The sequence below is a fragment of the Drosophila elegans genome, unplaced genomic scaffold (genome assembly GCF_018152505.1).
Source record: "Drosophila elegans isolate 14027-0461.03 unplaced genomic scaffold, ASM1815250v1 contig_183, whole genome shotgun sequence".
Lineage (NCBI taxonomy): Eukaryota > Metazoa > Arthropoda > Insecta > Diptera > Drosophilidae > Drosophila > Drosophila elegans.
In genome coordinates this window covers 3,143,036-3,169,458 of record NW_024545550.1, presented here as the reverse complement: position 1 = coordinate 3,169,458, position 26,423 = coordinate 3,143,036, and the positions used below count along the sequence as shown (strand labels likewise).

Genomic DNA, 26,423 nt, shown 5'->3' with positions numbered 1-26,423 from the left:
TGTCTTCCTAATTTTTTTAAACAATGAAAGCAAAATTTTAATTTACATCTAGCTAGTTTAACCATATTCAAATTAGTAGCCAAATCAACCCTCATCTGGCAACACTGTTTTCGATAACAACCGCGTGGCTATGTGACTGGCATAATAATAAGAAGCGGCTTTGCCGACAATTTTGCGCTTGGCTCGGGAAAAACGTGTAAAACATTTTATTTACTAACTAGACTACGCGAAAAGTGACCTAAACATAAATAGCAATGGCTTTGGTTTGCGCACGTAAGTGAATTGATTTAGTTTCAATTAGTAGATAGCTATCATAAACCGCACCATTCGTTGCAGTGACAAACGAAGTCCCCGAGACGCCCGTGGTTTCCCCATATTCGGGAGCCGTCTTCGAGAAGCGGGTAATTGAGAAGTATCTGTTGGAGAACGGGGTCGATCCCATCAGCGGCAAGGAGCTGAAGCCGGAGGAGCTGATCGAGATCAAGACACCGGCCGTGGTGAAGCCGAAACCGCCGAGCGCCACCAGTATACCGGCCACTTTGAAGACCATGCAGGATGAGTGGGACGCCCTGATGATCCACTCGTTCACACAGCGCCAGCAGCTGCAGACGACGCGCCAGGAGTTGTCCCATGCCTTGTACCAGCACGATGCCGCCTGCCGGGTGATTGCGCGCCTCAACAAGGAGGTGGCCGCCGCCCGCGAGGCTCTGGCCACGCTGAAACCCCAGGCGGGCATTGTCAGCGCCCCCACGGCGATCCCTCAACCGGCCCTGGCTGCCGAGGCCGGTGGCGCCGCTGCCCATCCCATGGAACAGGCGGGCATGAGCGCCGAGGTCATACAGAAGCTGCAGGACAAGGCCACGGTGCTGACGCAGGAGCGCAAGAAGCGCGGCCGCACTGTGCCCGAGGATCTGGTCACGCCGGATCAGGTGAAGGGCTTCCTAACCATCGCCTCCCATCCCGGCCTGCATTCGGCCTCGGTGCCCGGCATTCTGGCCCTGGACATTAACAGCGCTGATCACAGCAGGATCCTAACCGGAGGCAACGACAAGAACGCCACTGTGTTCAACAAGGACACCGAACAGATGGTGGCCATCCTGAAGGGACACACCAAGAAGATCACCAAAGTCATCTATCACCCGAACGAGGATACAGTCATCACCGGCTCGCCCGACATGAACATTCGCATCTGGCACGTGCCCACTTCGCAGACGCAGCTGCTCCTGCGCTGCCACGAGGGCCCCGTGACCGGACTCTCGCTGCACCCCACTGGCGACTACTTGCTGTCCACCTCGTCCGACAAACACTGGGCATTCTCCGACATCCGCACCGGTCGCCTGCTCACCAAGGTAATCGACCTGGCCGAGGTGGGTCTGACGACGGCACAGTTCCATCCCGATGGCCTGATCTTCGGCACGGGCACCGTCGACTCGCAGGTGAAGATCTGGGATCTGAAGGAGCAGAGCAACGTGGCCAATTTCCCTGGCCACACCGGACCCATTTCAGCCATTTCGTTTTCGGAGAACGGTTACTACCTGGCCACCGCCGCCGATGACGCCTGTGTCAAGCTGTGGGATCTGCGCAAACTGAAGAACTTCAAGACGATCCAGCTGGACGATGGCTACGAGGTTAAGGATCTGTGCTTCGACCAGAGTGGTACCTATCTGGCTATCGCCGGCAGCGATGTCAGGTGAGTTTATTCTTCTTTGCTGATACATCTTTTACATCTTTAGCCGATTTAGTGTTTTATAATGCTTAAGTTGAGTTGTGAATATTAATGATGATCCGCTTAGACCTTGTTTTTCCATCGCTGCTCCACTTGTAGGTGATGGTGCTTTTTAAAGTGCGCCATCCAGTTGTGCAGGCGGTTCTGTTTGACCAGTGCCCGGCGAGACATCTCCTTTTCCGCTGCCATGCGACGGCGTACCTGCTGCTCCACGCTTTGCAGTTTGCTTGGCTCAATGTGGTCCAACTTGGCCAAAAGTTCCTAACAAGATAAAACCATTATGAGAGACTTTACTATCGAAGGCACAGCTTTAAGTATTACCAGAACATGTGCTTGGATTTTCTCCACCTTGGCCAAAGTTGTGTCCTGTTCGTCCTCGTAAGTGGACTTTGGTGGCGGCGTTGGGGGCTGCATATCCTCCAAGGTGCGCCACTGCTTCGCTGACTTCTCTGCTGCCTGCTTAGGCGGCGGCTCCGTCACCTCTTTCCTCTGCTCCGGCTGAACTTTGTTTTTGATGTGCTTTAGGATCACTGGGATAATGCTATTTAGCTTGATATTCAGCTTGCTGGCAAGTACAAACGCGAAATTAAATAGGAAATCGAGAACTAAATCAACTAAAAACCCACTCTTTGCAGTATTTCTGTTCGTAGTCATTCAGTAGATCCTTAGAACGCTCCTGAAGTCCTGCCACACGTCGTTGCAGGAACTCGGGATCCTTGAGGAACACATTGGCTTTCACCTGGCGTTCGTAAGTCTTTTGTGACTTGTAGTGGAGGATACCCACGATGTGGTTCAAGAGTGCCAACTGAGTAAAACGCCTATTGTAGTTGGAGACCTTCAGGCGGTTCCTTTCATAGCCACGTATCCAGATCTCCGCGTTGAGGTGATTCCGCTTGGCCAGATAGGGTCGCACTATCTTCTCCATGTAGCTCTGAACTTGGCGCACTTGCTCCAGTCCTGCTGGATTCCGTTCGGTAATCTCCATTGCCACAATCTCCTGTGGCATAACCAGTCTACCGCTGTCCTCCTCCCCTTCGGTCTGCTCCTCCTCCTCCACCGTGTCGTCAAAGTAGCTGATCAGCTTGAGCAGATACTGAAAGCGACCGTAGACTTCCTGCACTTCCATCAGGACTCGCTGGTGCTCCAGTTTCACCTCATTGAGCTCCTCGGCTAGTTTACTTTCCTTCAGTTTCTTCAGCTTCTCTTGCGCCTCCAGCATTTTCTTGAACTCCTCCGCCTCCATCTTCTTGAGCGAGTCCTCGGCAAACTTGTGAAACTCCTCGGCCTTCTCGTACAGGTTGTCCTGATATTCTTTCTCACGTTTCCGGTCCAAGAACAGTTCTTGGGTGGCGTAGTACATGAAACGATTGCGTGTAATCTCTCGCAGAAGTAGGATGTCCCTGAAAAACACGGAAAATAGGAGTGACTTGGACGTAGAACTCCCACTCTCGATTCTCCCTACGTTTTCATGCGAAACTTTCTGGCCAAACGCTGCAGGCTGGCATCTTTTATGTAGTCGGGATCGATGGTGGTCACCACACAAGGAGCTCGGGGACTGGCGATTTCTCCGCGCTAAAGAGTGGACATTATACTTATATATGGGTAGCACGGAAAAGATTTCCTTACGCACCGCATTGAAATCCTCAATTGATAAATTAATGGGTTTTGGAGGGTCCGGTTCCACATGGGTTTTGGGTCGAACGAAGTCTTGGTAGGCAACATATTTTAATAAATTTTACACTTGTTAAAATGGAAACTTACTTTCATATTCGCGATAAACTTTTCTTTTGAATTTTCGCATTTTTAAAGGATTCCCTTACTAAACTTGTTTACTCTGTTGCCAAGGTACAACTACTAACTTTGATTTCGTTTTCAGGGTTTACCTGTGCAAACAGTGGCAGGAACTGAAGGTATTCAACGACCACACGGCCCTGGCAACGGGCGTTCGATTCGGAAAGCACGCTCAGTATCTCGCCTCCACCAGCATGGACCGCACCCTGAAGATATACGCCATCGAATAAGCACTGGTCGAGTCCACATATTTAGTACATAAGTCCAGCTAATTTCTTATACCATATACATATATCATACTGATTGTGTGCGTTTCTTGAACAAAATCTTGCAGAAAAATAAACCTGACCCTCTATCCAAAAGCTTTTTTCAAAATTACATAGGCCTAAGGATTTAAGTAGCTCACATATTTACTTTTTGAAAAGGAATTTTGATTTACTTATTATATTTAATGACAATTGTTGAACTTATAAGTGTATTTAGCTTGACAGTGCCGAGATCTGCTTGAGCGGTCGCTCCAAATAGGAGGCCAGCGACATGGTCTTTTGCTTCAGCAGACCCAATCCCACAGTTTGTTTGGCGTAGAGACATAGGAGCACACTGGCAACCTGTAATAAAGATAGTAAATAATATAGTACATAAGAATTGTTCTATTGGACAGAATGATCCACCCACCTGTGTGATGGCCACATGACCGTTCTCGCAATCGATCAGCACAAAGGTCAGGCGATCTTCACGGAAGGCATTCCGGCCGTGCTTCTCGTAGGCTGCCCAAATGTTACTGGCTATGGCCGCCGTAATCCGGGCATCTTTATCGCCGTATCCTGAGTACGCCAAAAGAGCGCCCTCCTGGCTGAGCAAACTGCGGAGGAGTACGAAAACATCTTTATTGACACTATAAACCAGGTTAGTTAATTGCTTACAGGGTGTTCTCCACTCCGCCAGTGTTTGCCTGGCTAAGGACCTGAGTCAGGGCTTTGGGTTTCAGCATTTTATATTAAATTTAATGTAGAAAAAAGGAAAACAACAATAGAACTACGCCTTCACAAAACACTGCATTGTGAATGGCAAAAAATCAGCTGATAAGGAGGAAGCATTGCGTTGAGAATGGCAACTAAGTGGCGCCAATTTGAAAATTGTTTTAAATGTTGAATAAATTCACCAAGGAAGTTTTTGTGGTATTTAAAATAAAGAAGAGTTGTCCTCTTAATACATATATAGTATTTAAAAATGAAAAATTTACCAAGCTGTAAGATCATTTATTGGCAGCTGTTTAATTTATTATATAAAAAACAGCAATGTTTTTTTACATTTTGAAAATTGACAACAATTTATGTCCAATCCGATCAAAAAGCAGAAGTAAAAAAAATAATTCCCTGATTTTGGTATTAATTTGAACCATACTTCTCCACATGCGCCAATTTGGACTAATAATAAAACAAAATAATCAAATTTTTTCGGATGAAAGATGTGCACAAATAAGTTTAACGATTTGTAAGCTCTTTACGATAAAAAAAAGAAATCCAGAAAAACATCATTATGCAGAGCCGAACTTTTGAAACTGGCGTCTATTTAAGCACGCCTTACCATCATAATTCCTTTTTAATTTTTTTCAACGCCTCTTAAATAGCAATCTCTAGATGACTCAACTAAAAGTCACAGGATGTATTAAAACTCATCTTATCGGTACTTTCTTTAGAGACATTTATCGCTAGTAATACATCAACAGAGTTATCTACATTTCACCCATAACTTCCGAATACCGAGAATTTAAAGGCGTATTTGGTGACGTCATTGTCAAACCAGGTCACGGACCTATTACGCAGCAAAAACTGCAATCTCCCTCGCTCTTTTTTACTTCTTCTATGTGGATGCATTAACGCTCCACGGGGTCATAGGTCAGAGCAACAGTCTTTATTTTCAACCACCGAATTGAAAACGCTTTACCATCCGGAATAACTGTACTTTGTTTGGCCTTTGATGCTACGCAGTTTGCCGAAAATCATGGCTAGCAGGGTGCATTTGGGACTGCAAATTGCGCATGACTCGGCGCGCTTGCCCCATCCTTTCGAGAAATTTCGAGCCATGGAACAGGGGGGGTTTTCTTTTTGTTTTTTTGTTTTGTTTTTGCTGGGAAAGCATGAAACTGGGTCATTGGCAAAACTACTCCGTGAAACGATCTGTGCCAGGATGAGAATGGTACGAGTCAAATGTCGATGGTGTTGCATTAAAAATTTTATTTATTAACTTAGATTCAACCAAATTTAGTCTTGGGTAATATTTATATATATATAAACCGGTACATGATATCGCAATAATTATGGAGTCTTATGTTAATTAAATATTACTACCGCTAAGTATTATGTACACTTTGACAAAAATACATCGGGGTTGCCCCCTCTATATGACATTGTTTGGTGTAGCCTTCCATATTGTTTCGTTTGTGTGCAAAGTGGGGTGTGTGCAAAGTGGGTTGTGGGTGTGTTTGATTTAAAGAAGGGTGAACAATTTCAGGGCTATGCATAGGGGGACCTGGTCAGATACTGTGGGGCTTTCGAGGTGGTCATCGGATGTTCGAGTGTGGTTATCGGATTTTCGAGTGTGTGGGGTGCGCTGGCTGATCTGTAAGCTGAAGTTTAGAATACATACGCATGGCCTGTCTCTGGCTGTTGTTCCGCTAGCTAAACTTAATTACAATCTTATTTACATGCTAAACATGTCCGCCTCTCCTTTCGAGTATCAAAATACATACATATGTGTACAACTATAAATGTCCTTCGTATTCGATCACAGCGCGCGCTCAATGTGAAACAAAACTTTTAAACAATAGTAACGTAAAGTTCTGCAACTGAAACAGTTTCGGGGCGAGGAGACACGGGCTCCCCACCACGGATTCGATTTAATTTCGATTTCGGTTTAACGGGTGGAAGGCCTATTGCGTTGTGGAGCGGGCACGTTTTGGGTTCGAGTAAAGCGAAATCATCATGGACGGGTCGGGCTGGTTAATGTCCAAACGCCTCCTCCGCTGCGGCGGCAAGCGTTCCGCGAATCGTTTCGGTATCCCGGCTCCCAGCAGTGTCTTTCGGTCGTACAAGTCCAGATTGTCGTTGTAGTAGGTGATGGCGTCCCAGCACATCTCGCTCAGCTTGGGCACCGTCATCCACATCTTGTACAGGTCGTTGCGACGACGCATCTCCTTAACATTGTACTCGATGCCTCCGAACACGTACATGCATCCATTATCCGAGTGGGCGGCCGAATGGAAGTACAGGGGGCGGGGCAGGGTGGCGGTCTCGATGCGGAACCACTTCTTGGTGCGCAGATTAAGCTTCCAAATGTCAGAAAAGTACGTGGAGAAATCGCCCTGAAAGTATAGTTTTTTACTTTAGTAGATGTTCTTCGTTTTTAATTGAAGTGGGTAAACATAAAGAACCTTTTTTGTTTGGTTTGTTTATATACAAAGATAATGTTTTATCTTCGATTTTGAACTCACCTGCAAACCGCCCGTAATGAAGGCCTCGATGTCCCCGTTGGAGGACTGGTGCTGCACACAGGAGAAACACTTGCGCGGCTTTGGATAGCCTCTGTTGCCGTCTTCCATGTCCGCCGTACGGAGATCGGGATACGTGTCGAAATAATCCCAGCAGTTCGCCTCCAGGTTGTAGGCCGGAATGCGCTGCAGATCGTACACAGAGTGTGAGGTGCCACCGCCTAGCACAAAGATATGCTTGCCGTCGTAGACGACCTCGTGGCGATATCGACCCTCCGGATCGTCACGCATCTCCGGACGACTGATGTATACATTTTCCCAGATTCCGGTGCGAAAGTCCAAGCGATACACATCACAGGTATAGTCAAAACCCGTCGTTCCACCGATTGTGTAGAGGAAGTGCTTGTGGATCACTATGCCCGGTCCGTACTGAGCCGTGGGCAGATCACCCTTGACCTTTAGGCGCTCTACGCCCGGTGTCGCGCCAGCGCTGGCCGTGCGGTAAACGTAGCAGTCATTCGAGCAAGACTCTCCAAAGGGATATCCCGTGCCACCATGGGACTGAAAAGTGTTGAGAATTATTATTTGATTTTTTCAGATTTGTTATTAGTGTTTAACACTTATTCTATGCTAAATATCTAAACCAATATAAGAGAAAGTAATCTGCTTTAACAATTTTTAGATTTTTCGATACTTTCTAGATTATTTCTGGTACGTGCACTGAGTATACACAATAAGAGAGTTAAGCGGGGCATCCACGCCCCTGACATTGCTGCCAATGCATTCAATTAGCAGATACTTCAGCGGCAGCAGCTTATCATCGCCTGGTGGAGGAATCGGAGGAGGTGGAGGTGGAGGTCGAGGCGAACAAAGATGAGGAAAATGAGGAGAAGCTGCAGTAGGGAGGTTGAGCTGCAGCCCAGATAAGCGGAAACATATGTCTCCAGTGTGTTTTTGTGTATGTATCGGGGCATGATTCGTCATCAAATTATAGCTAATTGTGGAATGCAAGGGAAGGGCATTGGCTGCCAGCATAAAATGCCAACAGCTCCCGTTTGGTTTGGTTTGGCTTTCGGTTTTTCATTTCGGTTAACTTCCTCCCAAAAAAAAAAAAAAAATAAATAAAAAGCGCGCGCACTCAGCTGCTGGGTGGGTAAAAATGGTAAATACAATGTTTTGAGTTTTTTCAGCAGAGCGCGAGGTGGGGAAAGCTGGAAAACAAGTTGTTGCATGCGGCAGCAGCATAAACAACAACTGCGTAGTAACCAAAGTGGAAAAGAGGGTTGCCTGGCATGCGCACAGGCGGAAGAAGGGGACTAAGAGGAGGAGGAGGAGGTGCCCCAGAGTGAGAGGCAAACGGCAATGGCCATGGGCAGCTGTTTGGGTTGACATTTCGGGTGTTTAGAATGCATAAACAAAGCACAGAGGCGAAGGAATGGAGGCGCGGAGCAGGGCGTGGCATTGGCCCTGGCGATTTTTATTACCCAGAATAACCCTCCTCTCTCTCTCTCTGGTTTTCACTCTCTGTCGAGATCTGAACGATCAGCTGTGTGTGATTTCTCTGCTCATTTCACAATTCAATTGTGTTTTCTACTTGAGCACAAACAAGTTTTTTTTATTGCAATTGAGGGTTTCGCTAGCCTACACAGCAAGAAATGAGATCATATTCAAGATATATAATATATTGTCACATAACATCGAACAATTAATAACAGTTCTTTGCTTTAAATATCTACCTATGTATGTATGTAAGACCGCAAGTAAACTATATTTATATAAGCAGATCAACATAAAGATTATCTTGTATCAAAAAAACTTATTGAGGAACTTAATTTATATTTAAAGTTATCAACTGTTGATAACAATTTGTTTCCAAGAAACTGGCACATTTGCCAATTTTATAAACATTTTTACTATCAGCAACCCCTAGAGATTAAGTTTGTTGGAACCACAGCCAACGTTTGGTTGGATACTACAACATTTTGAAAGTGAAAAGTGCTATCTCTCAAAGTGATCCAGATTATTCTCCGTGTCTACCAACCAACACACCCAACGAGAGAGAGAGAGAGACAATCGAACTCATCTATTTTCGTCTGCTTAAGAGCCCCCTGACCCGCCTCCTGGTAAACAGATTTAGATAGCAACTAATAGATACTCACAATCAACACGTTATTGTGAATGGTCAACGCATTGGAGGCCAGCTCCACGGGCATATTGCTGGCATTGTCGGCATTCAGCTCCAGCTTCCAGGTTCTGGTGGCGAAGTTGTAGCTCCAGAGCTCCTGAAACAGCAGGCAGCGTCCGTTGCGTGAGGCATTCAGAGCGCTACGCGGATTATAGCCACCGAGGGAGTACAGGTGCGAATTGGAGGCGATGATGCGGTGGCCACTGCGCGCCAGCGGGAATCCCCCGTGGACGTGTTTCTCCTTGTACTGACACTTGACCAGACGCAGCGGCTGGAAGGCGTACGCTGGACGCTGGCTGGCCAACTGGGACTGCTGCTGCTGCTGCTGCTCCGGCGACAGGAAGACATTCAGCACACTCTTGGACAGCTCCATGCCATCATCCAGCTCATCGCTGGAGCTGACCGTCTCGTCGGAGAACATCTCCTCGAAGTCCGATTCCGAATCGGTATCACCATAGTCCACGTCCACATCCACATCGTCGTCATCCTCTTCCTCCTCCTCGTCCAAATCGCTGGCTGCGTCCATGGGTTCGCCTGCGCCCTGTATGGCCTGGAAACGGGCCACAATGTCTGCCTGATCCGGCTGCGCCTGCGGCTGGGGTTGGGGTTGTGGTTGGGCCTCCTCCTCCGGCATGTCCTGCTCCATGATCAGATCGTTGTTATTGTTATTATGATGGGCCAGCTGCTCCTGGTGTTCGGATGGAAGAGCCCTTTCGTAAAATTTCACCAGTAAATCGGAAATAAACAATAGAAACGTCCAAGTGTGACGCAGTTGGTAAAACACGATACACTTGAGCTTGGCTGGTTTTAGTATGTTCATAACACGCTTGCTGAGTTTTAAGTAACGGTAAACGTATCGAACAATTTTGGTTTTGGTTTTGAATCCTGTTTCTCAGAGAACAGAAAATTTTGTCAATTTTGGTGTTATTTTTACTATTTTTCTGGGAGGGGAAGAGGGTGAAACGACCTCGCACAGCTGGCTGACTATAATGTTGTTGTTGTAGTTGTTGATTTGGTTTCTGCTGCTTCTGTTGTTGTTATTGTTGTTTTCGTTGCCACTGCTGTCATTTTGACACTCGCTCTCTCTCGCTCACCCGCACGCATACACGCACGCACATGTGTTACGTTACGTGGTGTGTAAAATTGTACACTGTTTTGTTGGTTAACTTGCGTTTATTCGATTTGTTTTTCGTTTGTTTTCCCTTGGCTAATGCAATTTCACTAGTTGTGGCACGCTGGCAAATTGTTTAATTATTGCAGTCGATGGCACCCGCGCGCATCGTTTGTCTGTGCAACAAACTACGCTTTAAATTTAGATCTGAATAGACGAGTGCAGTCGACTGGCGATGGAACACAATCGATTGGCAATACGAAAGCCTTATCGATAGTGAATTAAATTTCATTTATGTTGCATAGCCTATTATATTTTCTTTTATTTTATAGTTTATTTATTATTTATTTTAGTTGGATTAAAAAATATTTTATACAAATAAAAGTTTTTCAGTACTTGTAGCGATGTTTCATTAAGAACATAGACAATCTCTTAACTTTTGTTTATTTTATTTTATTTGATAACAAGCATTAATTTTTTATAAAAAATTTGAAAATAAAATTATATTTGTGGAGGCTCATTTTTTTAAATTTAAAATTTTTAATATATTTAAGGACTTTATAGCTTTATAATTTTTTTCTGCCTGTTGCTAGTGGAGTGACCATTTCCATCAGCAACCCTTAAGGTATGCACCGTTATTTTCCCTCTCTCGATATCTTGCGGCTTTTTCGCCACACCGAAACCCGGTCACACTGAATTCTGCCAAAAGTATAAGACCGACCGTCGGCACACATTTTCCATACTATTCCGTGCTTTTCTTGTGTAATAAACGGATGCGGTGTCAACTCGTAAAAATGCAATTCCACCACAAAACGCATAAACTTTGATAGTGCCCAAATATTCGGATGTGGTACGGATTCGAACAGTAGCGTCTGACGCTGCCGACTCGTTTGTCAAATTCTATAGTTCCTCCGTCGGCCTTTTGAGAGTATCCCGCGCAATCCCATCTCTGGGCATGATTACAACGCGCCAGTGCAGCTTTTGAATTGCATTGCGCCAGATCCCGGACCACCAGGATTCCCCATCAGGAGACCAGGAAACTAGGATACCAGAAGTCCCCCGAGGAACCGCAGGAGCTGCGATTTCCCAGGCATAACCTAAAAAGGCACGTGCAGTGGCTGCGTAGAAGAGTTTTCTGCGTGCCACCACAGCCAATCGGCTCCTCTTCTCTCCTCACACAAACAAAAAAAAAAAACCAAAATTCCCGAAGACGAAGCCATGGCCACCCTCCTCAGCAACGGCCAGCAGTCGGTGATGGCCACCAGTAATGGTCAGGAGCAGCAGCAGCAGCAGCAGCAGAAGGACGAACCGGAGCAGCAGCAGGTCGAGATCAGAAAGTCGAGCTCACCCAAACCAGGCGCAATGCCCAGCTTGAAGCTGAACAGGATGGGCTCGGTGTCGCCGAAAGATAAACGCGTCTACAAAATAGTCCTAACTGGCGGTAAGTTTTTCCTGCCCCAAAAAAAGAAAAAAGAAAAAAAAAAGGTGGCTGTGATAACTCTGGGCTTTTCTGTGTATCTGTTACAAGTGTCCTCGTATCCTCGTGGCCCAACCACCCGATTGCGATTTGTTTACGATTTGTGTCAAGGTCGCGGTTCCCACGGAGGGGTAGAGATTGTGTCCTGCGCGCAGCTTCCCATAACTTCCCCGCTTAACATATTTTGTATTCATACAGCTACCGGCTTTTTTTTCTTTTCTTTTCTTTTTTGGACTCGGCGGCGCTTCAAAGCCCCCCCCCCGCCCTCCCACTGCTATTCATATGTAAAAACAGAGCCATAAAACCAGTTTGCCAGGCCATCATATGAGTAGTGGTTGGGCGCGCGTGGTCTAATCATTTAATTTGGCCCAAGTTATGGCTGTGATTAGAAGCCCCACAAAAAATAGCATTGATGTATTGGCGGGGCTATCTCTCTACACATACTCTTGTATTATCGCTTTGACGGGCGACTTCCACCACCCAGAATTCTATTAGTTCAGGAAGAGGCTGATAAAAGACAGGGGCTCTATCGCCACATGTGGCACTTTGTAGAAAATCCTCCGGGATTTACCCATTGAAGACCCATTCAAAGAATTGCTTATCGGCTGCACTGGGTCTGGGTTTGACGGGTCTGAACTCTTTGGAAGTGCATTCGGAATCGATTGCCACAGATCGCTGCGCAATGCATTCAGCAATGGGCGTAATTGCCTTCAGGGTCAGGCCACTAATCTAATCGAGTGATATGCTCATCGGCGAGGAACTTGGCTGCACTTGATTTATTGGAATTTGGGACACAAGTCTTAATAATTCGTTTCCGCACTATCAATTCAAATAATGAATAATAAAAGAAAATCATGCCAAGCTAGAAGTTTCACATATCATATCCAAAGTTATAGCTTCAGCAATTAAATTAATAATACGTTTCAATATTTGTAGGTATATAAATTAATCGTGAGATCTTCTGAAACTTTTACTTTAAAGTATATTTGAAATTAAACATAATTGAAAAGCATATGACCAGAATTTTGTTTAATAATTTGATTTCAAAGAAAGTTTCAACTTCAACAGCTGTACTTAAAAATACTCAGCTAGTAATAGTTATATTGTTATATTTTTTGTAAGGTAGTAGACAATAAATAGGAATTTAAACATTTTTTTACATAAAAAAGAAGTAAAAACTAATTTTACCCTACGATCCTAAAATGTGCTTACTCTTTCACAATTGAAATTAAATTGCTTTTTGGATATATGTTAATGCCCTTACGAACTTAATTAACTGGCTACTAATATTCCCTTTTAATGTATGTAAACTGTAAGCACGTGCAAAGTTTTTTATCGAATTAATTAAATGAATACTAGTTATTTAAAAATATTTAAATTTTAAAAACTACAATGACGTACTTTGACAAGGTGTTACCAAACAAATGCACAATGTTAACTATTGTTATAAAAAAAACTTTACGGGCATTTTTTGCACAATTAACAGCACACATTTCTCCCGATTCACCGTCAATCCAAACATTATATAATATAAGAACGCAACCGTAGCCATAGCCCATTTGTAAATAAACAAATGAATTTAATGAATATATTATGCATTTTCAGGGCCCTGTGGTGGCAAGACGACTGGCCAGTCCCGCCTGTGCACCTTTTTTGAGAACCTTGGATGGAAGGTGAGTGTCGTGGGTGTTTTGTCGTTGAGGGATGGGATGGGAATGTCGATCCTAGACTAAGGCAAGATAGCGATTGCTTTGGGCCGCGGGCTGCTCTGTAAGTAGAGGAGAATGTGAGGCCGTGGCTGCAGCGGGATTACCTTTAGATACTCCCACTTTACAATTCTATTGCCCCGAAAACTCGAAACAAAGCAATGAGCATGTTAAATATTTTCAGGTATTCCGCGTGCCTGAAACGGCCACTGTTTTACTCAGGTAAATTCTCTCTCCACACACTCTTACACTCAAAAATACAGAAATAAATAAAAAATAAAGTCAATCGAAGGCAATCAAAGCGAAAGGAGCCGCTCAGGAGGCCGCCACCTGAGATCGGACCGATTAGTTTTGCCTGCCGTTCGTCTTCTACCTGAGACGATCACCATTCCGATACACTCTTAATTCCTTTCGAGTTCCAATCTCGGTGCTCTTGAACTTTGAAATACCTCAATCTAGTGAATACCAATAGACTTTTATCGGAGAGATGCTAATCCCCCGTTTGTGTTTCTCTCTGTTTCTCCCCCCGACATCCGAATATCTAGTGGCGGCGTGAAGTTCTCCGATCTGACCGAGAAAGAAGGTAAGTAGAGGCGGTGCCTAGCGAACGTTAGACCATGGAAATGTTGGTAGTTGACGGAGCAGAGGAGAGGAGTCTTACATTGCAAGCATTTTCCGAGACCACATTACATTTTCCGAGCACTTTCAAGTTCGACACAGCGGTTTTCTCGAAGCAACGAAAATAAATCAAAATATTTACTTTGCTAGCGACCAAAGCGAACACAAAGAATCCTAATACTATACGTACGATATATGCTAGGCAGGTATTTTTAAAATCGGGCAAGTGCGACAGCCGCCATACTATAGATAGTACGAGTATATCGACTATATATCTGAGCATATAGCCAGAAGGCCCCCCCAAAAGAAAGTCACGTCTTCAATGAAACTTACGTAATTCCTTGGGACACGATTCGAATTCCCACTCGATATCCTGATTGCGTGACTCGAGGTCATTTCGCCAGCAGTCTTCCTTTTTAACTTTGCCAGGCAATTTGTCAATTATGGTTATTAATGGATTTGCCGAAGGTGGGGGGTTGAAGTTCGAAAATATCTAAATTGGCAAAAGCAACCATCAGATAAGATATAGAAAGTAACAAAGTCGGATCACATGCCCACCGATTAGTCGCCGCAATACCTTGCAAAGCCTTTATGAATAATGCTATTTGCAAGTAGGACAATTAAAGAGTCTTTATGAGTCACGACCGGACGGGGGAATCAACGAGTATATATATATAGTAATGGCCAGGGCTAATCTAATACCCAATCACACACCCTCACACAAAACCAAACCCAACCAAAACAAACGCCACCCACACTCACAGACCCGCCCACGCCAACCACGTTCGTTTACAAAGATCTGCCCTTCGCCGCTCCGGAGCACAGTCTCATCGACCTAACCGCATCCTGTCCGCGCTGCTTGGCCAAGGCTGCATCCCGGCCCAATGGCAGCGAAGGTGAGTGCGAGCTGTTGAGCCGGTGGAGTTGGCCACAGATCGATTGTTATCTGTTAACTGCCTTGTTTTGCATTCGCGCCGCTCTAACCAACCAAATGGAATCGAGTCCCAAAGCCAAGTCCTGTCCACCTGTGCGTGTCCTTAAGCTGCTACTATGTTTTTTTTTTTGTTATATTGCATTTACCAGCGGCATCGGATAAAGTCTTCAACAGATCCAACCGCATCTTTGCTTTGTGTCCGTCCCCAAATGACTTGACATTTCACCAAACAGACAGTCAGTTTGGCCCATGCAAACAACGCCACTCTTTTTTAACTCCAATATATTAATATATTATGTGTATTTCTCTGTTTGTTCTGGCTTCGTTCTATGATTTATGTGCGTCCCCATAACACTTGTGTCCACTCCACTAACACGTCGTAATAGCCGCATTTGTGTCTATCTAACAGATATGTATCTGCACATTTCAATAACAATATTTCACGTTAAGCCTCTGCAGTTCAGTTTTAGTCGCTACCATCTCAGCCAATTTAAATGGGCCATTTAAATTTAGCCAAAACATATGCGAAGACAAGAGTACGTAGGTATATATCTATATAACTTAGTGGACTGTGGGGTCTGTGCCGAGCAACACGTGTGTGTGTGTGTGTGTGTGCTGAAGTCTGATATCTGGACACCCACTCCCAAAAAGTCTGGATTGTTGAGACGTTGCAGAAATGTATTTACGTTTCCTTGGCGAAAATAAATGGAGGATTGTTTAACGTTTTAATTACCTTTGCATATACTTATTTTGCTTATGCAGACATTTATAATCAGTTAAACATTACGTAGACTCTAAACAAAGAGTTTTCTTTTTTGAGCTTTATATTGAAATTATTATTGTGTATATTAATTTATGTATGTATTGAATATAACTTTTGTTTTAAAAACCAAGTTCTGCTTGCTTTTGTACAACTACAGTGGAAAAAATATGTTTAAGTACAGTTTGCACTAAAACTTTATACAATACAATTTTTTTTTGTTAGCTCAAAAACATTTTAGCGTATACCCACTGTATGTGCCTAGTATACTTTCGAGAATTGTTGGCTAGTCAGTCAGCCATGGCCACATGGCTTTTTCCCGGCAAAAAACAATTTTCGTTTTCATTTCGGCATTATTTATTTCTGTGGGTGACCGAGCTTTAGTATTCGTTCTATATGCTAGCTTCTGACTGACTAATTAAATGTGTGTATTATAGCCAAAGAATGTGAAATCTTTTTCCCGCATCACGTGCTTGCTGACGCGAGTTCGACATCCGCTTCCCACCCAAACCGCACCACCTTTTCGAAGCCCCCTGCCCCCCACAGTGCCTGCCAATCGAACCCCCCGGACTTTTGTTTACTCTACATTCGCAGTTGGGCGCTAAATGCGCTCCATTCAATTATGTTCCTAGTGCTGCGATTTCTACAGTTGCGGCCAAGAAATTGTAATATTTTTATTTAGCATTTAATTCATAAAAGTTAGGAAAGTTTAATCATAGGAAAAAAACAGTGGAGCAGTTTTTTTAACACTCTTTTTCCCTTTTTTAACTACTAATTGAAAACTATTTGTAGCTAGTGTCTCATACTCCATTGTACTTTGTTGATTAAATGTTATTCTAAAATTACTGTATGTGAGGCTGAGAAAAGCTCTTGTTTTTAAAAGAATACACTTTTAATTTGTTCTGAGAGGGTGACAGCTTTATTTAGTAGAAATAAATACTTTAAAAATATATATTTTTGAATCTATCATAAACATGCTAATATAACAAAAATTTCAACCGCAACTGTATGTACCCGCAAATGTGTGATAGTTGTACAGATACATATATGTACATATGTAGGAACATTTGATAGATAGATAATATATTAGAGGGGGCGTGGTCGCGGGGCGGGGTTTGTCGCAAGTCTTGCCAAGAATTCTCGTTTGAACTTGTTATCGCTCACTGTCTGTCACTCGCTTTTGTTAGTGGTCCTCACTTGTCGATTGATTTCCCGAAATTGATTGCTAAACGATTTTGTTTTTGGTTTTTGTTTGCCTGTTGATTTGCTGCTACCCATTTCCAATTCACCCGCCCTTCATTTCGCTCTTTTTTTTCTAAATACCTATCCAACTTCTTCATTAGGCAAATCGGTTCTCTGGCATTATGTAAATTAACTTGGCTAATTATGTATGTATGTGTCTGAAGAGCCTCCTAATCTGCATACACTTATTATTATCTCGAGAGTCCATTAAAGGTTGGCTGGGCAATCACACACAATCAGAATAACACACACACACACGCCTGCTTTTAGACTATGATCCAGATATTTAGTACACAAGAAAAACGTAGAGATTTATTTAAAATGATATTAATTTTTTATTTACCTTATAGGTAGGTAATACACTAAAATATTTATTTCAAAAAAAAAAAAAATTAAAACAGTAAATAACTACGGGTAGCTATTATAGTTTTTACAAAAACCGTCTCAAAATTTTAATCAGGATTTGTAAAACAATAAATCCTATAAGCTAAAAATACATTTAAGAAACTTTTTGGTATTCAGCATCATGGATTTAGTTTTTATGAGAGACAAATTAGTTTTTACTGGCTAATCAGGGCTAGTGTGCTCCAGAATAAGTTTTCTTACTGTGCATAGATTTCCTTTTACTGATGCGCAATTGCTGGTGAAATTGCAAATACGCGTACACTGGCTTACATACATACAAGTACATATGTATGTACATCTTGAGGTTCTTTTTGTTATTTTTTCTTGCATCATCGTTGCTAATTGAATTAGAATTGGCAGGGTGAAAGAACAAAACAAAAACACAGAGAGCAGACAGAAAACAGAGCAGCAGTCCCACGAATTGATCGATTTGTCACCTGTCACCTGATGCACCGAGTCAAGTTCAATGCAAATGCAAATGCATTGCAACAACAACCAATAAAAAGCAGCAACCACAAACAAAATGCGTAAACAAAGGCAGCTCGTTAGGCAGCAAACTTTTTTATTTTGCACGCGACCGAGAATCGCAACAAGTGTTGTTGCGTCGCTCCCCCACCACCCACCAGGCTTCCCCTTTTCACCGCCCTTTTCAAGGGGTAAGCCCAATGTGACCACAGTAAAACTTTGTTACCTAGAACCCCTCAAAAATGTGTAACTAAATCAAAAAGTTAAATTAAATTTTAAGTTTTCACTTTATTTGTTTTAAATAATTAAAACATCACAAAAAATGGATTAAGTTAAAAAAAAAGTTTTTTTAAATGTACAATTTAAAAAGAATTGTTAGGTTGTTCAAATATGTTTCAAGATATTTCAATACAAGACAATAATGGATAACCTTAATAGAGTTTCGGATAACTTTCGAACATTTAAGTTAAATTCAAAATTAATGCAAAACTTGGCTGATAAATTTTTTTTTTATACTTAGTCTTTTTAATTTAAAAATTTTTTTAAGAAACAAAAACTTGTTGAACTGTGAACTGAGTTTTTATTATGTAAAACCATCCCCAAAAGATAATTTTACAAAAATTACCCAAGAAAGTTTCCAGTTAAAGATTTTCGACTGTATTAGAAAACGTTTGGTGATGAAATAGCTTATCGCTATAATGGCAACCGGTGACTCCCTGTCTCTGGGAAAAAATCCCCTCATCGCCACTTAAACCATCTGAGGCTGTGACACAATCAGCGTTCACTATTTATTTACTTGTTCCAACTGCTTTTATATTGCCGTGACACATACATAAAGCTCTAGATTCGGAAGGCAAGGCCATCGAATAGTTTTCAAACAGGAACAGTTTCTAATCATTACTTGCATTTTTTTTAATACTTAAAAATTTAAGCAAATTAAAGTGTTTCAAAAATATTTTGCCCTTATTTCACAATATACGTATGAGTTTTCAAAAATGATTTGAAAATGATTCAAAATTTGTTTAGAAAGCTTCACGAATTGTTCTATTTTTAAAAAAGGGTTGTTAGTCACTTGTTTTGTTTATGGTCCATTTGTTTATAAAATAAATACATGTAGAATAAAATTATTAATACCTATTTTAAGAAAGATATCTTCATTTTAAAATTGCGACTTTCGTTCTCAAGAAATGATATATATATCTACGATGCGTTATAGCTAATATTTCTTATTTAGATCTTTAGATTTCGAAAAATAATAACCAGAACTGTAGTTGACTTTAACCGCTTTCGACTGCTTTATAAATTAGTATCACCATTGAAAATGAATTGAAAGTGAGGAAGCGAAAATAAACACAATGCACATGCTGCGACCTTCTATTCAGACAGTAACATCTGGATGTGACGAATAATGATGAGTACTCTTTAACCTACAGCTGATTAGAAACAGAAACTGTTGACTTGGGGAAAAAGTACAATTCACATCGGTTGACAACAAGTTGATTGAACTCTTGAATTCGATTTGTGCTCTTGCTCTCCATTCCATCGACTCAAATTCAGATTAGGTTTCATCGCTTCAAATTGACATCGCTGAACACTCAGATACTGGATACTGGCCATCGTCCATCGTCCATCAACAAGCACTGTCATCACACTTGAATCAGAGCCCAGTCAATTAATTCTCTTACAATTCGATGCCGACAGTGTGTAAAATTCCCTTCGATTTGAATTTGCTTGCAATTGTATTTCGATTTCTATTTGTTTCGATTGTTTATAAGTGTCGAGCGAGTCCAAAGAGTAATGTTTCCTTTCCTCCGTCCAATCCCTGTGCAGCCTACAAGTTCCAGGAGAATCTGATCCGCACCATGGTGCAAATCGAGAACACCTACTTTGAGCTCGGCAACTCGAGCAATCGCAACTGTCTGATAATTTGCGATCGCGGCGTTATGGATGCCAGTGCTTGTGAGTAACTCATAAACTAATATTTTTTCCACTGATTATTATAAAATAAACTATTTTTTTTTTCAGACATATCAAAGGATAAGTGGGAGAAGATGATGGCGGGCAACAAGTGGAATCCCGTGGAGATGCGAGACAATCGCTACAACCAAATCCTGCACTTGGTATCGGCGGCCAACGGCGCCGAGGACTTTTACTCCACAGAGGTGAGTAGAGCAGGCCATTGCCATGGCCGGCAGTAATGACTTCACTTGACCAATTCTCTTGTCCGCACAACAAAAAATAAAACGCCCGAATACGGTAGAACAGAAAACGCCACTATCAGGTATCCAAGAATGGCTACACTACTTATCCGATTGCTCCCGAATTTCCAAACCTACAGTCTATTAACATCCCTTTTTTGAGTGCTCTTCTATTTGTTCTTCTTAAATTTATTAATAGTTAATACATACTATCATCTTGTTTATGTTATAAATGTTTTTTTTACCTAATTTATACCTGTTTGTTCAAGCATATAATTACTAAGCTATTAATTATACTCACTTAGAGGATCGAATCAGTTATGATTTTATAAATTTACATCTTGTTTTTAACAAATTGCAACTCCAACCACCCTTTAAAGTGTCAGCCGTATCTCCAACTAATGCTATAGTGGCTTTTTAGTATGGGCTAGGGGCTAAAAAACTGGAATCTAATATTAAGTAACCCTTTCAATTGTTTATTGCAGGACCACGCCTGCCGTTCGGAAGGCGTTGATCTGGCCAGGGAACTGGACTACAAATCGGCCGCCGCCTGGGTGGGTCATCCCTACTTCGATGTGATCGACAACTCCACCAACTTTGAGTCCAAGATGAACCGCATGATTGAGTCAGTGTGCCAGAAACTTGGCATCGATGTTGGCGATCGTTTGCAGGCCACGTCGCGCAAGCTGAAATATTTGGGTAGTTCATCTACTCATCCGCAAAGAATTCGCTATAATATTGTGTTTTCCTTGCAGTTGCCCTTCTGCCGCCAGACAGCGAGTTTCCGCCGTTCGCCGACTTTGATGTGGTGCACCATTATCTGCAATCCGCCGGACCCAAGGTGCAGGCACGCCTGCGCAAACGCGGCCAGAAGAACCACTGGAGCTACATCCACACGCAGCGGCGACCCAACGTTCATGGCCAGGCCCGCATCGAGGTGAAGACCCAGCTGACGCATCGCGACTACATGAACCTGCTGGCCCAGCGCGACGATGCCCACTTTACCATCTACAAGAAGCGTCGCTGCTTCCTGATCAACAATCAATATTTCCAGCTGGACATTTACAAGGAGCCAGGTCATCCACGGTGCGTTTGAATCTGAAAAGATCTCCAATTGAATTATCTAAACAAGTAATATACCTACCACTGCAGCTGCAAGGGATTGGTGCTTTTGGAGACGTACTCATCGCTAACCGGCGATGCCCTGAAGAACTGCATGCCCAAGTTCCTGAACATTGTGAAGGAGGTGACAGGCGATCCGGACTACTCCATGTTCAATCTATCGCTCAAGGAGGACTGGAGCACCACCAAGAAGTTCTGCCGTTCGGCGACGCACGGTAAGCAGGACGATCAGCCGCCAGAGCAGCCGCCCAAGAAGCAGTATCATCCGTACGACGAGAATAGCGACTAAATCATGCTAGTCGCATGATTGAGTCAGTCCTCAACATTAAACATGCATAGCCAAAGAATATGGAACCAAAAGCTTGAACTCTTAATGTGCTGTACATACCACACACACACACAACACGAGATTCTGTCTTTCGGAGCACCTTTTGCATGCTGACACTGACACTCCATTTCAAATGCTCTTTTCCTCTTTCCTCATCAAAATTGCAAAATTTCCAAATTTCTGGCACTCATTTTCGATCGTCAAGTTTTTGATTTCCGCCTGACTGTGTTTCTCTGTTTTTTGATTTTGTAGTTAAGGGCGCCGCTAACGGAGTCTCGAGCACGCCGTTGCTCCTCAATGGTCAGTAGGCTTCTTTACTGTCCCTGAATCTCTTTTGCACACGCATATTACACACGGCAAAAGCAATTGATAAGAAACACCAATGACCTGGCAACAAAATGTACAAAAAAAAAAAAGAAGAAAACTTAAAAACTGAACCGCAGTGCTCTGATTTACACCCCGAACACACACCACACAACTTACACACCTACATATACACACACATCCTGTTACTTATTTGCGTACTTAGCCCCTGGAGGATGAAGGAACCGTGAACGAGAGGCGTATGTGTCGAGAGTCTATAGTTTGTAGTGCAATCGCAACCGTAAACAAAAACGAAACCGGAGGTCCAAATGATCCCCAAGCGTACTTCATTTTCTTGTCATGTTTGCTCGTGTTAATTTTGTAAGCCATACCACTCTAAAGAGAACCTATGTAAATCCATGGATCCGCGTTATCATTAATCATGTGACGTTGTGTTCGCGTCCTTTTTCTTTGTGGCGAAATTGTGAACCGATAATTTTAACTCTAACTGTAAGCTAAATGAAAATAAGATAACGACTACAAGACCACCAAAAAACGTAGAGTTGAATTTTCTTATTACTTGAGTGTGTGTGTGTTTGTTTATTAAGGCCTAAATAAATAGTTGTATTTTGGGGCTGAGACGACTAGTGAACTTTGGTCTTGTTGATGCGCTTGATGAGGGTGTCCACAGCACGATGGATGCGGAGCACCAGCAGATAGCCCACAATCAAGGCGGGCAGGCTGACGAACGTGGCGAGGGCCTCGTAGATAAAACGCGGCGCAAAGATCTTCCAAACCATCAAATGACGGCAATGAATGGTGCAGGCCATCATGGCACAGAATATCTAAAAGGGAAGATTTAGTCATCATATAGGCGTAGGTAAATTAAATGTATTTTAATAGCTCACCTTGAGACCCTGCAGCATAAAGAACTGTGTGGCCAGTTTGAATCCAGCACCCAGGAATACATCCTCGTACTCGTACAAAGTCAGTTCGCCCCTTGTCATATCAAAGCCAACGGCCTCGTTGGCCAAATCCGACATGGATGTGCTCGCATCCGCTTTCCCGCCACTTCTGCAGCTCCGTATGAGATTGGGAAACAGGGCGAAAAGCGAGAAAGTCTCCGTACTAAGCAGGGAGTACATGCAGAAGAAGAAAATGGGGCCGCAAAAGGTGTTTAGGATGACCAGAGAGCCGGATATAAGATTCGACTGGCCGATGCCAGTGGTGCGACCCACGAAGGCGGCTCGCCACTCAATCTGCGACAGTGTCGTCTGATGCGAGGTGGCAAAGAAGCAGAAATGGGCCAACAGGAACCAGCCAACCAGGGCCGTAAAAGTGGGCTGCACGCAGCTCTCTGAAAAGGAAAGGTTATATTTTAATTTCTTAATCAAAAGGTACTCCAATATCAATTACTTACCAAAACTACTGGCCGTTCGATAACGTAATATGCCATGCATACTCAGCAGAATGGCTGCCACGGCCACGCAAACAATCAAACCGATTGAAGCACGCGGTTCCAGGAGGACAATCATCACCAGAGCCAGAAACACGCCAAAGGCAATGACAATGGAGGAGTAAACAGTGGCCAAACCATAAACCACCGGGATCTGACTGCGCCGCTCATCGTCGTCGCCCTCGTACATTCGCTTCATCTTTCGGAAGATTTCCGGCACAATGCTCTCGCTGCCGTTGATGGTCACCGTGTGAGCGCTCCTCGGAGGCAGCACGAAGGTCATCAGCGGAGCCCAAGAAACCACTATGATCTGGACCAGCAGCAGAGCGTAGATGACCAGAGCCATGGCATCGATGTGGGTGCGTTGTATGTTCTTGATGGCGCTGTTGGCGAGCAGCACATGGCCGCCGGCGCAAATGGAGGCCACCGTGGGTCCGTAACGAGCTAGCAATACGTTCGGCGAGTTGCCAGTCAGATTGCCGCACGAACGCAGATACAAACGAGTCAGTGTGGTGTACACCACGAGAACCACGACGGCCAGAATGTAGGTCTTGCCGGTGCCCGGTTTCTTGATCGAGAATCCTGCACCACCGCTGTTGGCAAAGTCCGAGCAATTGCCCTGCTCTTCGCGGCAACGGAACAGCGTGTAGGCAAAGCGTATCAGGCATATTGCCAAAATGCTGGCCAGGATCAGTCTCAAGGCGGTGGACCGCAGGAACTGGGAGGCCTTGAATTTGGTCCGGAAATCCAGGTGGGCACTCAGACGTAGCAGTTCGTGCGATAGCAGGAGTATGGATGCCGCCAAGAGGTACGACAAGATCTTGGCCTCCTGGATGACGAAGCTGTTCGAGAAGAACACAGCCATGGAGGCGAAAAGCAGCAGACGCGTGGGCATGTGGCCAAAGCGCCTAACGGCCGACCAGTTGCTGGCAATGTTGGTCCAGTGGCGCAGCGTGTGGAAGGCCAGGATGACGGCACTTGACAGGGCCGTAAAGAAGATCACTCCATGCTCCTCGGTCTTGAAGGAGAATGTCTTGTAGTAGCGGTAGCCAAAGACACCAGCGGCCAAGTTAATGAGGTACGTGTAGAAGACCTCCTTGGCCTTGAAAATGTGCGCATAGTCCGCCGGTCGGGAGTTGTTCACCAGCAGGAAGATGAAGAACAAGGGCAGGAAGCTGAAGAGCAGACCCTGCGACATTTGCGCGGGATCGAACCTCACCCAGATCTCACGGCAGGTGCCCAGAATGTCGCGCAGATTGGTATTCAGATCCCTCACAAACGACTTGTAGGCCACCTCGTTGTAAACGGTCTGTACTCGATGGGTGAGCAGTATGAACTCCGTCTCCAGTCGATCCATTTGCTCCACATTAAACGTGCGCTTGTTCTCCAAAGCGTATTGGAAGAAGTAGCGATAGATCTGCTGGGCATTCTGCCAGGAGTGCAGCAGCAGGGTCTGGAACTTGTTCAAGTGCGGCACTTGCAAATCGGGCACAATGTTGAAATTGACCAGGCCCAGATTCGAGTAGGGTATCGGTACGCCGAGTATGGTCGCCAGTGTGGGCACCAGATCAATCTGGAAAAATAAATATCGTTGGTTATCACCATGACGTGACGTTCTGAGAGATTACCCCCTTGTCTTATCTCACCTGCTGCAGCATTTCGCTATCTGAGCCCGAATCGTTGCCATAGAATCTGTGCTGTTTGGAGTAGGCAAACAGCAGAGCATTGGTTTCGTCATCGGTGTCGCCGCCATGATCCCCGGAAGCCGTCATGCCATGGTCGCCCATTACCAACAGCGTGGTGTCATTGTCCATGGCCGCCACCACGTCTCTAAATGTACCAATAGATATGATTAATGAAAGTAGCAATAAATCTAAAGGCTTCCCCTACCTTATCACCTCGTTCATCTCGCCCAGTTTGCGCGCCATTTCCTCGTGCATGGGTCCGTGCTTGTGTCCACAGTGATCCACGCCCAGGAAGTGGGCCACCAGCACCTGCCAGTCATCGCTGGCCAGCTCCTTGGGCAGGTGCTTCAGTATCTGATTGTCCACGCTGTCCAGATCGAATATATCGAAGCTGGGATAGGAGTAGGAGCGCTTGAAACGCCGCGGATACAGATCCGTCCAGGTGCTATCGCCCAGGAAGACCAGCGGCAGGTCGCTCTTGACAATTTGATCGATGACATTGTCCTCGTTGATCTCCGGCGAGGCAAAGTTGGAGCCGATGTCTATGAAAGTGGGCAGGCTGCCGGTGGTGAGTCCCTTCAGGCGCTGCAACGTGGTGGTGGGCGGATCCGCCCTAAATCTCATCAAGCGGGCGTGATCGGGACTCTCCCTCAGCAGCTCCTGCAGCACAACCAACTTGTTTTCATAGGGCAGAGGATCGTTGACGTTCTCCTTGTACAGGCCAAATTCGTATTTCAGGGCATCGACGACCAGGACAATGACCTTTGACTTTTGCGGAAGACACAGATTGGCGGAGGCGTTGACATCCTTGAAGATCTCGTTCACAACCTCATCGGTGAGGACGTACTCCTGTTTGGAAATAAATGTATTGATTCGATTGATTGCTTATGGCCTGATCTATAGCTTACAGCATTGGGATTCGTGGACAATCGGCGGCAGGTGCTCGTCTCAGTTTTTGAGACACGGGCCAGCAGGAATCCGCGCGAGAAAAGCAGCACACCGCTGCTAATGAGGAAGGCCAGCCAAATGAGCACGAACAAGTACGTCAAGTTCATCGTCCGACTTTGATTAATTAACTAACTAGGCACACAAATGCTTTGCTTTAATGAGTAATAAACTTTTCGGCATTTAGAACAATGCTGGTGGAGTGAGTGGATGGTTATTCTTTCTTCCGCTCGCCAGCCGGTTTCCGTTGTATAAAACTATGTATTTTAATTGCACTTTATTTCGGAGCGATTTATTAAGTCTCCGGCATCACGATGCGCTCTGTTTGGTCGCTGTTTTCATTTAAAATTCGTCATTTTCAAAGATTTTCTTATGGGTTGAAGAACAAAAATTGGGGAATATGCAAATGAGGCGTTGCCACCCCGTTAAAGACGAATCAGCTGTTTCTAGTTTATCCCTGGTTTTTGGCAGAGTTG

At 44.2% G+C, this 26,423-nt stretch overlaps 6 protein-coding genes across 9 annotated transcripts; 2 read left to right on the top strand and 4 right to left on the bottom strand.

The window, feature by feature from the left end:
- The first annotated feature begins 131 nt into the window (after positions 1–131).
- Positions 132–3,879, top strand: LOC108139016 (pre-mRNA-processing factor 19). Its single transcript, XM_017261623.2, has 3 exons — positions 132–273; positions 337–1,690; positions 3,603–3,879. The coding sequence occupies exons 1-3, from the start codon at positions 255–257 to the stop codon at positions 3,745–3,747; spliced, it is 1,518 nt and encodes a 505-aa protein (XP_017117112.1). The 5' UTR covers positions 132–254; the 3' UTR covers positions 3,748–3,879.
- LOC108139003 lies at positions 1,700–3,587 on the bottom strand. Its single transcript, XM_017261611.2, has 6 exons — positions 3,488–3,587; positions 3,357–3,433; positions 3,189–3,298; positions 2,353–3,126; positions 2,048–2,291; positions 1,700–1,987 (listed from the first exon to the last, which is right to left on the bottom strand). Exons 1-6 carry the CDS (start codon positions 3,525–3,527, stop codon positions 1,790–1,792), a joined length of 1,443 nt encoding a protein of 480 aa, XP_017117100.1. The 5' UTR covers positions 3,528–3,587; the 3' UTR covers positions 1,700–1,789.
- A 47-nt stretch (positions 3,880–3,926) lies between the features above and the next one.
- LOC108139025 (ragulator complex protein LAMTOR2 homolog) lies at positions 3,927–4,568 on the bottom strand. Its single transcript, XM_017261635.2, has 3 exons — positions 4,441–4,568; positions 4,193–4,379; positions 3,927–4,125 (listed from the first exon to the last, which is right to left on the bottom strand). The coding sequence occupies exons 1-3, from the start codon at positions 4,506–4,508 to the stop codon at positions 3,997–3,999; spliced, it is 384 nt and encodes a 127-aa protein (XP_017117124.1). The 5' UTR covers positions 4,509–4,568; the 3' UTR covers positions 3,927–3,996.
- A 1,171-nt stretch (positions 4,569–5,739) lies between these two features.
- On the bottom strand, positions 5,740–10,541 carry LOC108138818 (kelch domain-containing protein 10 homolog). The gene is made up of 3 exons (XM_017261320.2): positions 9,167–10,541; positions 7,011–7,568; positions 5,740–6,881 (listed from the first exon to the last, which is right to left on the bottom strand). The coding sequence occupies exons 1-3, from the start codon at positions 10,010–10,012 to the stop codon at positions 6,450–6,452; spliced, it is 1,836 nt and encodes a 611-aa protein (XP_017116809.1). The 5' UTR covers positions 10,013–10,541; the 3' UTR covers positions 5,740–6,449.
- Positions 10,542–11,002: 461 nt separating this feature from the next.
- LOC108138742 (TRPL translocation defect protein 14) lies at positions 11,003–22,502 on the top strand. 4 transcript variants are annotated; one of them, XM_017261149.2, is made up of 11 exons: positions 11,004–11,744; positions 13,386–13,453; positions 13,671–13,708; positions 14,032–14,069; positions 14,869–15,000; positions 19,741–19,869; positions 19,936–20,072; positions 20,594–20,807; positions 20,864–21,194; positions 21,261–21,445; positions 21,811–22,502. In XM_017261149.2, the coding sequence occupies exons 1-11, from the start codon at positions 11,522–11,524 to the stop codon at positions 21,864–21,866; spliced, it is 1,551 nt and encodes a 516-aa protein (XP_017116638.1). In that variant the 5' UTR covers positions 11,004–11,521; the 3' UTR covers positions 21,867–22,502. The 4 variants fall into 4 exon arrangements, with proteins under 4 accessions (XP_017116629.1, XP_017116638.1, XP_017116646.1 ...); XM_017261140.2 differs by having other exon boundaries at positions 11,003–11,744; positions 21,261–22,502; XM_017261167.2 differs by lacking the exon at positions 14,869–15,000 and having other exon boundaries at positions 11,006–11,744.
- LOC108138736 (GPI ethanolamine phosphate transferase 3) lies at positions 22,430–26,363 on the bottom strand. The gene is made up of 6 exons (XM_017261129.2): positions 25,911–26,363; positions 25,208–25,851; positions 24,964–25,147; positions 23,282–24,890; positions 22,770–23,218; positions 22,430–22,706 (listed from the first exon to the last, which is right to left on the bottom strand). Exons 1-6 carry the CDS (start codon positions 26,055–26,057, stop codon positions 22,506–22,508), a joined length of 3,234 nt encoding a protein of 1,077 aa, XP_017116618.1. The 5' UTR covers positions 26,058–26,363; the 3' UTR covers positions 22,430–22,505.
- Between the last annotated feature and the right edge of the window lie 60 nt (positions 26,364–26,423).

Bases quoted from the DNA above. Each gene is read 5' to 3' on its own strand.
- LOC108138736 (XM_017261129.2), bottom strand. From the start codon at position 26,057: ATGAACTTGACGTACTTGTTCGTGCTCATTTGGCTGGCCTTCCTCATT. The intron at 25,148-25,207 runs GTAGGGGAAGCC...TGGTACATTTAG, and splicing joins GAGATGAACGAGGTGATAAG to AGACGTGGTGGCGGCCATGG. The intron at 23,219-23,281 runs GTAAGTAATTGA...TTTCCTTTTCAG, and splicing joins TCGAACGGCCAGTAGTTTTG to AGAGCTGCGTGCAGCCCACT.
- LOC108139025 (XM_017261635.2), bottom strand. From the start codon at position 4,508: ATGCTGAAACCCAAAGCCCTGACTCAGGTCCTTAGCCAGGCAAACACT. The intron at 4,380-4,440 runs GTAAGCAATTAA...ACTCCTCCGCAG, and splicing joins GGCGGAGTGGAGAACACCCT to TTTGCTCAGCCAGGAGGGCG. The intron at 4,126-4,192 runs GTGGGTGGATCA...TCTTTATTACAG, and splicing joins GTCATGTGGCCATCACACAG to GTTGCCAGTGTGCTCCTATG.
- LOC108139003 (XM_017261611.2), bottom strand. From the start codon at position 3,527: ATGCGAAAATTCAAAAGAAAAGTTTATCGCGAATATGAAA. The intron at 3,299-3,356 runs GTGCGTAAGGAA...TCCACTCTTTAG, and splicing joins CAATTGAGGATTTCAATGCG to CGCGGAGAAATCGCCAGTCC. The intron at 3,127-3,188 runs GTAGGGAGAATC...CGTGTTTTTCAG, and splicing joins AGAAAGTTTCGCATGAAAAC to GGACATCCTACTTCTGCGAG.
- LOC108139016 (XM_017261623.2), top strand. The intron at 1,691-3,602 runs GTGAGTTTATTC...TTTCGTTTTCAG, and splicing joins ATCGCCGGCAGCGATGTCAG to GGTTTACCTGTGCAAACAGT.
- LOC108138818 (XM_017261320.2), bottom strand. From the start codon at position 10,012: ATGAACATACTAAAACCAGCCAAGCTCAAGTGTATCGTGTTTTACCAA. The intron at 7,569-9,166 runs GTGAGTATCTAT...AACACTTTTCAG, and splicing joins TTCACAATAACGTGTTGATT to TCCCATGGTGGCACGGGATA. The intron at 6,882-7,010 runs GTGAGTTCAAAA...CTATACTTTCAG, and splicing joins TCATTACGGGCGGTTTGCAG to GGCGATTTCTCCACGTACTT.
- LOC108138742 (XM_017261140.2), top strand. From the start codon at position 11,522: ATGGCCACCCTCCTCAGCAACGGCCAGCAGTCGGTGATGGCCACCAGT. The intron at 13,709-14,031 runs GTAAATTCTCTC...CCGAATATCTAG, and splicing joins ACGGCCACTGTTTTACTCAG to TGGCGGCGTGAAGTTCTCCG. The intron at 20,073-20,593 runs GTGAGTAGAGCA...TGTTTATTGCAG, and splicing joins AGGACTTTTACTCCACAGAG to GACCACGCCTGCCGTTCGGA.